Source organism: Sprattus sprattus, assembly GCF_963457725.1.
Source record: "Sprattus sprattus genome assembly, chromosome: 4".
Classification (NCBI taxonomy): Eukaryota; Metazoa; Chordata; class Actinopteri; order Clupeiformes; family Clupeidae; genus Sprattus; species Sprattus sprattus.
In genome coordinates, this window is record NC_137923.1 from 48,177,044 (window position 1) to 48,190,369 (window position 13,326).

Below are 13,326 nucleotides of genomic sequence, written 5' to 3' on the forward strand. Positions count from 1 at the left end.
TAAAAACATCAGATGCTGCAATACGAACAGGGCAACAAACTTCAACAAACAGACTTCAAAGCAGTGTAAACTAAAGATGAAGTTGTGTAGTTTTTGTATTATTATTTTTTTTAAAAAGCCAGAGCACTTTGTTCGTTTTGACAAACGTGGAAACCACTGTAAGCCGCGATTATGCTTCAATGGGGAAGATTACAGGAGCTTACGTTGACAACACTATCGCTGCGCGGCTCTCTTAAGCACCATATACTGAAAAGGTAAATGCAGTCAACACGCTATAAAATGTATCCCTCACTTATGCACACACTTTCTCTCTCTCTCTCTCAGTCTCTCCCTCTGTCTCTGCCACCCCGCTCTGTATGAATAGCGAGATGCCAGCTGTTTCAGGAGCGGCATCCTGCTTAGGGAACTGGCATAAACACCCATTTATCACCTCAGTGTAGAAGAGACTGAAAATGTGTGTAAGGTGGTGATAGTGAGCTGCCTTGTTTGCCAGAACAAAACAAATAGGTTCACTTCTCCTGACGTGTCAGAGATGAGTGTCATTTGGAAACAAGTGTAGATGCGCACGCACGCAGACACAAACTTGCATATATAGAATAGATGACACACACACACACACACACACACACACACACACACACATACACACACACACACACACACACACACGCACTAATATATACATGCATACAATTCAATTCAATTTTATTTGTATAGCGCCATAACAATACAATTGCCTCTCTGCGCTTAACAGAGCCCAGAGCCTGAACCCCCTTAGTGCATGCACAACGGCAACAGGGGCAAGGAAAAACTCCCTGTTAGGCAGGAAGAAACCTTAAGCAGAACCACGGCACATAAGGGGGGATCCATCTGCTTGAGGTCGGCCGGGTGGAGACAGGAAGGTGGGACGGGGGGAAGGGGGGAAGGGGAAGGGTTGTGTGGCAGAAGGGGAAAGGAAGCAACAGGGGCAATACACAGCCAGCATTTGGTCACTGGACATATGTATACATCTGGTGGTAAATACATGATACAGACAAGACCAGATTACTGTGCCAATAGGGTTACTGTTACAGGGGTAAGGGATGTAGGGACAGAGAAACATTTCGGTGGAGGCAATAATGTATATTGTATATAAATGCTAGCATAGGGTATTGGGTAGAGTAGGTGTACGGCAATGCAGTGGCGGTGGGTACGGTTGGCCGAGGGTTTCTCTAGGTAGACCAGGTAGAGAGACTACGTGCAGAGTGGTGGGGGTGGGGAGGGATAGTTCCACTTCCATCAGCGATTGGAACACGCTTGGCTCCGGGGAGGCAGTGGACCTTGCCGGGGCCGCTTGTTGAAGGGGGGGTGTGGACATCTCGGACCATGGAGCTGCCGATGACCAGAGTGGTGGTCGTTACATCCAGCAGGAGAAGTCGTCGAGGGGATGATGACTGTGTTGAGGGCCCAGGATGGGGAGCAAGGCGGCGTGGGCGATGCTGGTGTTGCTCTGGAGCCGGTCTGCAGTGGAGTTTCGGGGCGGGCTGAGGAGGGGAGTGATCAGGCCCAGGAGGCTCCTCCTGATCCATCTAACAAACAGGAAATGACGAATCAGTCTGCAGGTCTGTCAGTCAGGAATCAGCACAAACAAACACACAGATGAATCATTTCACCAACCAGGGACATGTCACCTGTGTGTCGGTTTGCCTGTTGCATATTGCGGTACTTAGATATGTTTAGTTTTTTTGGCATTGAGCATTTTGTTTTTTGTTGTGATCTGTTTGCCGGGGCCGTACATGCATCCACTCGGCAAACAGGAAACACATTTGATGTTGCGGTACTAAATTACAAGTAGTAATTTAATTTGTTTTTTGTTATGATCTGTTTGCCGGGGCCGTACATGCATCCACTCGGCAAACAGGAAACACATTTGATGTTGCGGTACTAAATGCAAGTAATATTTTAATTTGTGTTCGGATATGTCTGGGTGGCTGGTACAGCAGGTGATTGGTTTGTTGGCGTGGTTACTTTTGGCTATAGGATGCACTAAAGAGGAATGTCTTAAGTCTTGATTTGAATATAGGCACGGTGTCTGCAGCTCTGATGGAGGCAGGGAGATTGTTCCAGAGGAGAGGGGCTTGGTAGCTAAAGGCTCTCCCTCCTATTGTGGTCTTTGATATTCTTGGAATTACCAGGAGGCCTGCACTCTGGGAACGGAGCAGCCTTGGAGGGCAATAGGGGACGACTAATTCCTTAAGGTAGTTTAGAGCCAGATCGTTTAGGGCTTTATATGTTAGCAGGAGTACTTTGAAGTCGATTCTACTTTTGACGGGGAGCCAGTGCAAAGAAGCGAGTACCGGTGGGATGTGTTCATATTTTTTAGTTCTGGTGAGTGTACGAGCAGCAGCGTTCTGTATAAGTTGGAGGCTCTTTATTGTGTTGATGCTGCATCCGGACAGTAGAGCATTACAATAATCGAGGCGGGAAGTAATAAATGCGTGGATTAGTTTTTCTGCATCTTGGAGGGATAGGACCTTTCTAATTTTGGCAATATTGCATAAATGAAAAAATGATGTCTTTGAGATCTGTTTTATGTGTGAGTCAAGTAGGAGGTCTTGGTTGATAGTTACACCAAGGTTTTTGATGTTAGTGTTGGGTGTTGGGAAGCCATTGAGTGTGGGTAAATGGGTAGATAGTGTAGTTCTCAGTTGATCGGGGCCTACAAGCATAACCTCAGTTTTATCAGAGTTGAGGAGCAGAAAGTTGTTAGTCATCCAAGATTTTACATCATGGAGGCAAGCTTCTATCTTGGGTAGATGTACAATTTCATCAGGTTTCATTGATAGGTAGAGTTGGGTGTCATCAGCATAGCAATGGAAGTTAATGCCATGTTTCCTTATGACAGCACCTAAGGGTAGCATATAGAGGGAAAAGAGCAGTGGTCCAAGGACAGAGCCTTGTGGGACACCGTAGCTTACTCTGGTGTGATTTGACGACTTCTCATGGACATGAACAAATTGATGGCGATCAGAGAGGTAAGATCTAAACCAAGATAGGGCACAGCCTTTGATGCCAACGTGATGTTCAAGTCTCTGTAACAGGATCAGATGATCTATAGTGTCGAAAGCAGCACTAAGGTCTAGGAGAACTAATATTGAGGTGCACCCATGATCAGATGTGATTAGTAGGTCATTTAAGACTTTGACTAAGGCCGTTTCAGTACTGTGGTGGGCCCTAAAACCGGATTGGAGGGTTTCTTCAATTTGATTTTTTGTTGTAGAAAAGAAGTAAGTCGCCTAGCAACTAGTTTTTCAAGTATTTTTGACAGAAAAGGAAGGTTAGATATGGGTCTTTAGTTAGCGAGATTATCGGGATCAAGGTTAGGTTTTTTAAGAGATGGTTTTATCACTGCTATTTTGAAAGATTGTGGGACGTAGCCTGAGATAAGTGAGTTATTCATTACATTGAGCAATGTCTCACTTAATAAGGGAAGTGCATGTTTAAGTAATTTTGTGGGGATAGGATCTAGTAGGCACGTTGATGATTTAGATGAGAGGATCAAGGAGTTTAATTCAGGGAGGTCGGATCGGGTAACTGTTTAGATTCAAGAAACCACAGTTTTGTTGTAGGGCAGACATGCTATGGCCTCAGTGCCATGACCCTTGACTCTTTTGGATCTAGACCACTGACTGTAGACGTTCTGACTGAAGACACTCTCGGCATTGAACTGTGTTTATAGCACATGTACTAAGACACTCTGACACTGACTAACACGTGTACTACGAGCAGCAACATCTCTTTCAGCATGTGGCACTTTGTTGAGGAAGTTGAGATCGCCCAGTCTAGTGGCATCTCTGCATGTTCGGTACAGCAGCTTGACGTTTGTGCACTGAAAGCACAAATAGGCACTCACAGAACATTCATCTCAATCAGCCCCCCCTTCGTTATAATTCTCGTGTCTGTATCAAGCCATCAAAGAAAATTCAAAAGTCGGATTAAGGGTTGATAATATATATTTACTTCCCCACATAAAGTGCCCGCTCTATGTGAGTCATGCATCCGTTTCATAAGACTCTGAGAGCAAAGGACAAATATAGACTAGCCGGCACTCTGTCTGAGGTGGAACGGTGTGACTGCAACACAGCCAGCCTTAGGCTGGCAGGCTGGCGACCAGGACGGGAAATGTTTGGTTACCGTGGCACCGGCGTTCCGAGAGAACACTCGGGCAATCAAATGATTGTGGGTTGGGAGCGGTGCTAGGGACAAGAGTGCACTTTAGCTTGAGAACCTGTGTGTGTGTGTGTGTGTGTGTGTGTGTGTGTGTGTGTGTGTGTCTGTTCGTCTGTGTGTGTGTGTGTCTGTGTGTGTGTGTGTGTGTGTGTTTCTATCTGTGTGTGTGTCTCCCTCTCTGTGTGTGTGTGTCTGTGTCTGTGTCTGTGTCTGTGTGTGTGTGTGTGTCTCTTTCTCTGTGTGTGTTTGTGCGTGTGTGTGTGTGTGTGTCTCTGTGTGTGTGCATGTGTGCAAGTTTTTGAGAGAGCGAGAGCATCTATGGTGGAATGGGAATAATAAATGGATGCATGCGTGATGATGTGGAAGAGTTCCTGACAGCTTAGATTGGTTTGTTGGACTTCATGTCTGCCCATTGGTCAAAGCTGTGGTGTTTGTGTTTTGTGTGTGAGTGTGTCTGTCTGTTTGTGTCTGCACCACGGTCTCATTCTGAACTGGCGGATCTAAAGGCTTCAGAGAGATAACCTGGTTTTCCATCCCTAGCTTTCCATATTACATACACAAACACACACAGGGGACAGGAGCACATATTTATAAAATCTCCTGCATTTGCACACACATTAAAAGTCCATACAGCATGTAATAATAATAATAAAAATGGATTTTATTTATATAGCACACTTTCACATACAAAGATGTCTCAAGGTGCTTATGTATGTAGAGACATGTATGTAGAGACATGCAGTATGTTTGGGATACGAAAGCACAAAACACTCATTTGCATCCACACAACAAAAATGCTTACATAGATGACACATGACAGTCTGCAAATAAGACAACCGTATTCCGAGAACCACATACACACTCACACTAACACGCTCGCACTCGCTGTAACACACATTCACACACACACACACACACACACACACACCTTGCCTTGCGCTCCATCAGCCGTCCCTCTGTGGTAATAATGAGGTGTGTGGCGCAGTGGAGCTGCTCATTCTCTGTCCTAATACAGGACCACTGGTGGTGGAGGCCGGCTGTGTTTGATTAGAATGGGGCTTTCCCTGTATAGATGGCACTGTTAATGGCACTGCTGCTTCAATTAAAAGTTTCCAGAGCCGCCAATGGAGAGGTGGGTGTGTGTGTGTGCGCGAGTGCGTGCGTGCGTGCGTGCGTGCGTGCGTGCGTGCGTGCGTGCGTGCGTGCGTGCGTGCGTGCGTGCGTGCGTGCGTGCGTGCACGCACTGTTAATGCCACTGCTACTTCAATTAAAGTGTGTGTGTGTGTGTGTGTGTGTGTGTGTGTGTGTGTGTGTGTGTGTGTGTGTGTGTGTGTGTGTGTGTGTGTGTGTGTGTGTGTGTGTGTGTGTGTGTGTGTGTGTGTGTGTGTGTGTGTGTTTGCGTTCAGTCAGGTGGATGTGAGGGCCATGTCTGCAGTAACAAGAGGAGCGTTGTTACTAGGGGTGGGAATCTCTTGGCACCTCACGATTCGATTCGAAATCGATTCAGAGGTCAACGATTCAATTTTAAATCGATTATCGATTTAAAATCGATTTTGTAATAAAAAAAAACACATCCATTTTATGTTGAAATGCAAGCTGCATCGACTATTGCATTGCTCATAGAAAGTCAAAATTGTGACCATTAAAAGCTTTTTCTCTAATAAAGCAAATAAAGAAGGTAATTCATCTGTTGATTTTCTTTAATTATCAAACAAAAAGTAGGAAGTGATTTTAGACTCGGAGTTGCAAACTCAAATGATTCAATAGTCGAAATGCATCGTTTTATCGGTTTCGAATTGATAATTGATAATCAATCGATAATTGCATTTCAACATAAAATGGATGTGTAAAAAAAACGATTATCAATTCTAAACCGATCAAACGATTATCAATCCCTTTCGACTTTTAAAACATTCGAGTTTGCTACTCAGAGTCTTTGCTACACTTCCTACTTTGTGTTAAATAATTCAAGAAAATCAACAGATGAATTACCTTCTTTTTTGTTTATTAGAGAAAAAGCTTTTCCTCGTCACAATTTTGACTTTCTATGAACAATCCAATAATTGATGCAGCTTGCATTTCAACATAAAATGGATGTGTAAAAAAAAAAAAAAAAAGTTTTTTTTAATTACAAAATCGATTATGAACTTTTCTGAATCGAGAGAGAATCGAGAAAAATCGAATAATCCCCCACCCATAGTTGTTACGCCGCGTTACGATGGTTAAATTGCTAATGTCCGAGGTAGAGCTTGCTGTGGACATAATTGACCGATCGCGAAACTCCTCCCTAGAACGGCCCTTGTCCAATCATACCTTAGCAACCGCTGCTAAGAGAAGAAGGTCCGACAACTTTGAGGTCTGAGCAGCATGGTTAAACAGTGTGCCTACGGGTAGGTATGACATGAGGTACCCTGAGAGATTAGAGGGATACGTCGTTTTTCCCCGCTTCCCCAAAGCCCAAAACACAGGCGCAAAGGTGCCAGCTGTGGATTAAACAGTGTGGTCACCCCACACCCAACTCAATATATCGCAAAATGCACATATGTCTGCTCCAAAGTAAATGAACTGCTTGCTGCCAGCTAGCTATCGCTAGGTATGATGGCTAACTATCTAGTTGAGAAAAATTCCCCAAACAGTTATGGTTCATGAATACTTGTACTTGTATTGTGGTGAAATAACATGACTAGATTACAAGGTTGTGCTGGTGCATTTCAATGAAGAGGTCGTAGGGTTTCTACTTTTTTTTTTTTATTGAGACCGGTATGCCTTTGCTTCAATTATTGTTGTGTCCACTTTGTTGTTGATCTTAATATTTTGGATATATCCTTCTACTGCATATTGCAGTCCCTTTTGGCTTGATCTGGAGGATACCGCGGAGGTATTACTCCAAAAATCATCACTCATACTGACAGTTATAGCGCTCGTACCCGTACTTGACATGGCTTTTAGGTGGACAGTTCCGTGAATTGTGTCGGATGTAGCGACAATAACTAGGGCGATCGGTCAATTAGATAACGTCTGTGTGATTGTTTATGTGTGTGTTTTTGCACATGTTGTTGAGTATGTTATTTTGTCTTATAAGTGTCTTTTGTGTGTGTGTGTGTGTGTGTGTGTGTGTGTGTGTGTGTGTGTGTGTGTGTGTGTGTGGTTCATAGCGACAAAGAGAGAGTGTAAAACTATGAGCTAAATAGCCCTGTCATTGCTCATGTCTGTTTTAAAGTGTTTGGACCTTATTGACCATCCGCTTCATCTACATAATTTGCTTTGATGTATGTGGTGTGTCTTTGTGTGCCTAGTCTCCTCCTGCTGTAACACAATTTCAATTCACAAAGTCAAACCTTTATTTCATAGAGCGAAGTGTTAGCGTCCACTAAATTGAAGTGTGTGGGTGTGTGTGTGTGTGTGTGTGATATGCACAAGTTTACATGTTTTATGAACTTGTGTACAGGTACAGATAAGGTGCGGCAGGCGTTGCGCTGTAAACACCTCCACGTGGTGAATCCTGATTGGCTATGGGGTTGCCTTGAGCGCTGGGAGAAGGTGGCGGAGCAGCTTTACCCCATCAAGGAAGACTACAGCAAAGCACCCAGGTATGGAGGGAAAGGGAGTGATGGGTTGGCTGAGGGAGGGGCAGGGGAAGAAAGAAGACGGGAGATGAGCAAACGAGAGGGAGGTTTGGAATCGCAGAAAAGATAAAGAGGAGCTGGGACCAGTGTACCTGGTGCATACAGACAGGTATAGAGTGGGAGACCACAAAGGGTGAGAACTGAAGGTGGCTGATGGACATCAGACTGCACCTGAATTTACCCGTGAGGTAAAATGGTTAGAAAAGAACATTGGAACAGAGAGCCACAGAAAACGGCATATCACTTCAGGTCTTAAACTGAACATACACATTAGAATGTCAGGACTTCAGTTCAAATGAGAGAAGAGAGGTAGTGGCCAGATGGTCAAGTGGAGAAAGAACCCAGTGATTTAGACAGACAGAGAAGACAGACAGACAGAGAAGACAGACAGACAGACAGAGAAGACAGACAGACAGACAGAGAAGACAGACAGACAGACAGAGAAGACAGACAGACAGACAGACAGACAGACAGACAGACAGACAGACACTGAAGACAGACAGACAGACAGACAGACAGACAGACAGACAGACACTGAAGACAGACAGACACTGAAGACAGACAGACAGACACTGAAGACAGACAGACAGACAGACACTGAAGACAGACAGACAGACACTGAAGACAGACAGACAGACAGACACTGAAGACAGACAGACACTGAAGACAGACAGACAGACAGACACTGAAGACAGACAGACAGACACTGAAGACAGACAGACAGACAGACACTGAAGACAGACAGACACTGAAGACAGACAGACAGACAGACAGACACTGAAGACAGACAGACAGACAGACACTGAAGACAGACAGACAGACAGACAGACAGACACTGAAGACAGACAGACAGACACTGAAGACTGACAGACAGACAGACAGACAGACACTGAAGACAGACACTGAAGACAGACAGACAGACAGACAGACACTGAAGACAGACAGACAGACAGACAGACACTGAAGACAGACAGACAGACAGACAGACAGACACTGAAGACAGACAGACAGACAGACAGACACTGAAGACAGACAGACAGACACTGAAGACAGACAGACAGACATTGAAGACAGACAGACATTGAAGACTGAGGTATTATATGAGCTGAAAACCTTGGGGGATTAAATGCATCTTTCCGTTATGCATTCTGCCTTTCCAGAGGTTGCCATCCTATTTAATATCCCGATACTATAAAAACCAATTTGGAAATTTGCAGATTTTGGATTAAAACATTTTAGAGCACTAAGTAATATAGAAGTGATCTTTGGCTAGGGAGTGGATAGCCTCTTACAGTGCACAGAGTTTTGGGGAATGGTTAAAAAATCCCTTTAGGCGCCGATGCTTCTTCAAAGTTCAAAGAAGAAATGGAGAATTAGGTCAGTGCCCTCTTTTAGCTGATCTCCATAACACAGCAGAGTTTTAGGAGTCTGTGGCTCAGAGTGGAGCCCCCTCACTCGTGTCAAAGCCAAAGCCAAAGCCTGCGTTTCCGCCTGCCGTCCCCTCTGCCCGTCTGCCAGATCATCCTGCCAAAAAACAGTCTAGCCTTTCTGAACTGCTGCATCAGAACGACAGCATACAGCTCTAGTCTAACGTACCTGGCTCTGAAACTGGCATACAAGGATGACACCGATCATAAGGTGGCAAGGGGGGGATTGATTGCCTACTGTGTTGGATTGATTGTCAGTTATGCCACTCTTGCCAAAGGACGAGGGAGAGGAAATGTAATGGTGAAGGTCTTTCTTCCTCTCCCAGCATTGCCCATTGAAGCAGCACAGGTTTCTAGACAGGGCTGAATGTGCATTCATATTTTTGTTTTTAAAGATTTATTTTTTTAGCTTTTTTGCCTTTAATCAGATAGAACAGTGAAGATAGACAAGAAATGAGCTGGAGAGAAGAGGTGGGGAGGGGGATCGGTAAATGACTGCGAGTCGGATTCGAACTTGGGTCGCCCGATCCATTCATGGTCAAGGTGCTGCTGCTTGCGCCACAGCATTCATATTGATGACTCATGATTGTGTCTGTATGTGTTTCAGGAGTAACAGCCCAGCATTCTTCCCTGAGCTTCAAGGCTCCCTCCTCGCCGCACCCCCCCTCTACCCTGCCCCCCAACAAGACCCCACCCCTCGACCACCGCCCCCAGAGCAGCGCACCTACGACCCCGTCACCGGCAAGCTCATCCGGCGAGGCCCTCAGGCGCACCACCAGCCCTCCTACCACCACCATCATCCCCTGGGGCCCTCAGGGGTCCCCCTTGCGGACCCCAAATGTAGGCCGCCCCCACCAGAGGTGCGCACCTACGACCCTGTCACGGGCAAGCTCATCCGTCGAGGCCCTCAGGGGCCCCGGCACCCCTCGTCGTACAGCCAGGCACCAGGGCCGTCCATGGCGCGGTCGTCTTTCAGGTAAAGCAATCGGTGTGTTCCCGCACTGTTTGTCCCTCCCTCTTGCACCGTACTACTAACACCTGACCTGTTATATTAAGTGGTCCTGTAGACTAGATATTCATGTTTTAATACCTTGTTACTCTCCTAAGCATATAAACCTAGGCTATTGTCAGCATAATTTCATAATTTTACTTCTAAACTTCTGTCTTGGTCAATATAAGAGGTGCCATACATGCTAAATGTTGGTCAACATAATAGGTAGCCATACATGCTATGTGTTGTATTACAGTCAGGGCAATCCATGCTAATTATTAATACTAATAATACTTTTATACGTTTTAGATTAGCCTTCATATTAGGGGAAAATCATTTTGCATCTATGACATTGATGATATTGATGTCAGGGATGTTTCATGTTCTTTTCAGATATGTATAGACAAGAAGGTTTTTAATGTGCTACTCGTGTGACACTGCATTGGCTGCTGTCCTCCCTCCCCATAGTCTTTGGAATGGCTCCACTCTAATCACTTACCATCTCCACTCACTCTCATCGCTCTCAGCCCTGGCCTAGCACACAGTCCCACTCTTCATCTTTTCAAATCGCCACCCTGCTCACAGAGAGAGAAAAAACCCAGTGTGTGTAAACCGTGCAATGTGATATGTGTGTGTATGGGTGTGCCTGTTCTCAATGGGTGTGCTATTACCTCTACCAAAATGAACGATCAAATCAATCATAAATCATAAATTTGTACGCTTGTTTGATGACCTGTTAATTAGCGCTCCCGGTGCCATAAAGCGGCAGACATCCTCCGCTGTGGGAGAGTAATGAGTTAATTTCAGTGCCGTGCTACGGCCATTCTTCAGGCCAGATGGAGGGCACTGACACAGGGGCCAGTCTGTGGGAGATCAGGAGATGAGGAGGATGGAGATGGAGACAGAGAGAGAAAGAGGGAAAGGGGGTGGGTGCTGTTTGAAGAGACTGTGTGTGTGTGTGTGTGTGTGTGTGTGTGTGTGTGTGTATGTGTGTGTGACTGGAGCAAGGAAAGCCGTTCGGATGTATTGTCTCACAGGCTTTATTTTGATTTATTGAATTTTTCTATTCATTTCACATAATATATTTCACAGATCCAACTCTCCCCTTCATCTAACCCACATAGGAAGAATAAGACAACGTAAAGTAAATAATAATAATAATAGAAGAATAAAACACTCTTCAGTGTGAACAAAGACGGTACTGTTTGGAACTGTGCTGCCTGGCCACCTGCACCTACCTCTACTGCACTGGGACCTGCTGCTGCTGCTGCTCACTCTCTCCCTCTCCCTCTCCCTCTCCCGCTCCCTCTTTCTCTCCCTCACTCTCACTGCGTGTGCCAACAGGTTCACTGACCGACTACAATAGAGAATAACCACTATAACTATAATAACTATTCAATGGAGATTAAGCTTGAATCTAGTTTGCTTTATGGCTTTTGTCTCACGGTTGACTGCAATTGCAATTTCACGTCAAATTAACTGACACATTTATTGAAGATTATTTATTTATTTATTTATTGCCATTTCACGCTTAATACTAATGTTGGCCAAGTTCCCTGTGGTGCTGTGCGTCTCTGTTCCTCATCCTTATGCCGTGTTATCTTGAATACTCATATCTGTCGAGGAAATGCATGAAGAATTGGAAGTCTAACCTAAGTCTATGTGTTTCTAACTGCCATAGCCAGAAGCGAAAAAGAATTATAATCTTTCTTGTATTTAGCCAGATCAACTGTGCTGCAGGTTGCGCAAAGGCCAGGTGCGATGTGCTGAAGACACGCTTGAGTCCAACGCAGCACCTGTGCCACCTTCTTTCACTCCCAAAGTCAAAGAACAGTTACACTATATGGAGAAAAGGAGTCCAGAGGGGGGGGGGGGGGGGGGGGGGAAGGGAATGCTGAAATGGGTCACCAAATATACTTTTGCGGCCATTAATTTAACTGGGTGGCCCACCCAAGTAAAGTTTATGCGTGGGAAACAATGGTCTGAGTATGTGTGCGCGAGAGAGTGATATATAAAACTTAATTGTGTTATCCAACTGCCCAGTGCTTTTTTCTTTTTGCACATACCCTATGTTCTAGGTCTAATCAGAAACAACCCTTGTGTAGAGGTGTGTGTTCTGGCTCCTTTGTAATGACTGCTTGTGTAGAGGTGTGTGTGTGTGTGTGTGTGTGTGTGTGTGTGTGTGTGTGTGTGTAGAGATGTGTGTGCTGGCTCCTCTGTAATGATTGCTTGTCTCCACTCTGAGAGTGGAGTGGACAACATCAGTCTCCCAGGCAACCGCCGAAAGCTCTGTAATAAGAGACGTCACGCATTCAGCATCAAATTAATAAATGGAACGTTTTTTTCCCCTCCACGGTGTGCTGGAGTCTCTCCACCACTCAGCAGCGCCTGGCCAGAGAGGCTGGGAAGAACCGGTTGTTGGCTGGGGCAGTAACTCTTCTTTCATACGCCATACCTTCCTGACATGTCACCTGGAGCAGTAACTCTTCTTTCATACGCCATACCTTCTTGACATGTCACCGGGGGCAGTAACTCTTCTTTCATACGCCATACCTCCTGACATGTCACCGGGTTATACAGTATATGACTTAATTTGGAAAATCAGAAATGTGGAGGAAAAAAAAAAATAAAAATAAAAGCTGAGATGCTGGTGAAAGAATTGTAGCATGTGTGACACTGTATACCCTACAAAGCTGTGTCTAACATGCAATTCCCCTACTTAGACAAGTCTTGCAGGGTTTAAATACTATTCATCAACAGTAGGATGAATGTAAATGCATAAGAACATGGGTGAGATCTCCATACATTATAATAAATGGTAGTCCTGCCGAGAGCTCCACAACACCATCACTGGTGCCGTCGGCCAGTAGGTTCCCCCTCCATGAAGAGAACGTTAGCTGCTAAAGGTTAGCATGGTACATCTGTGGCTGTGGTCAGAGAAACACGAGGCAGCATTGTTCAAACTCTTGTAGAGACACAAAATCTTTGTTTCTTGTATATTTCACTTTTCACCTTTCACATTCAACTGTTACCTACAGTGCCCTCCACAAATATTGGCACCCCTAGTGAATAT

The 13,326-nt window shown here is 45.1% G+C and overlaps 1 protein-coding gene across 1 annotated transcript in view; it reads left to right on the top strand.

The window, feature by feature from the left end:
• ctdp1 (CTD (carboxy-terminal domain, RNA polymerase II, polypeptide A) phosphatase, subunit 1) overlaps positions 1-13,326 on the top strand; it is a 134,479-nt gene that overhangs the window by 21,908 nt on the left and 99,245 nt on the right. Inside the window, exons 9-10 of the mRNA XM_080837049.1 lie at positions 7,658-7,799; positions 9,870-10,238. Of these exons, the coding sequence (XP_080693175.1) occupies positions 7,658-7,799; positions 9,870-10,238 (511 nt within the window). The remainder of the gene's footprint in view (positions 1-7,657; positions 7,800-9,869; positions 10,239-13,326) is intronic.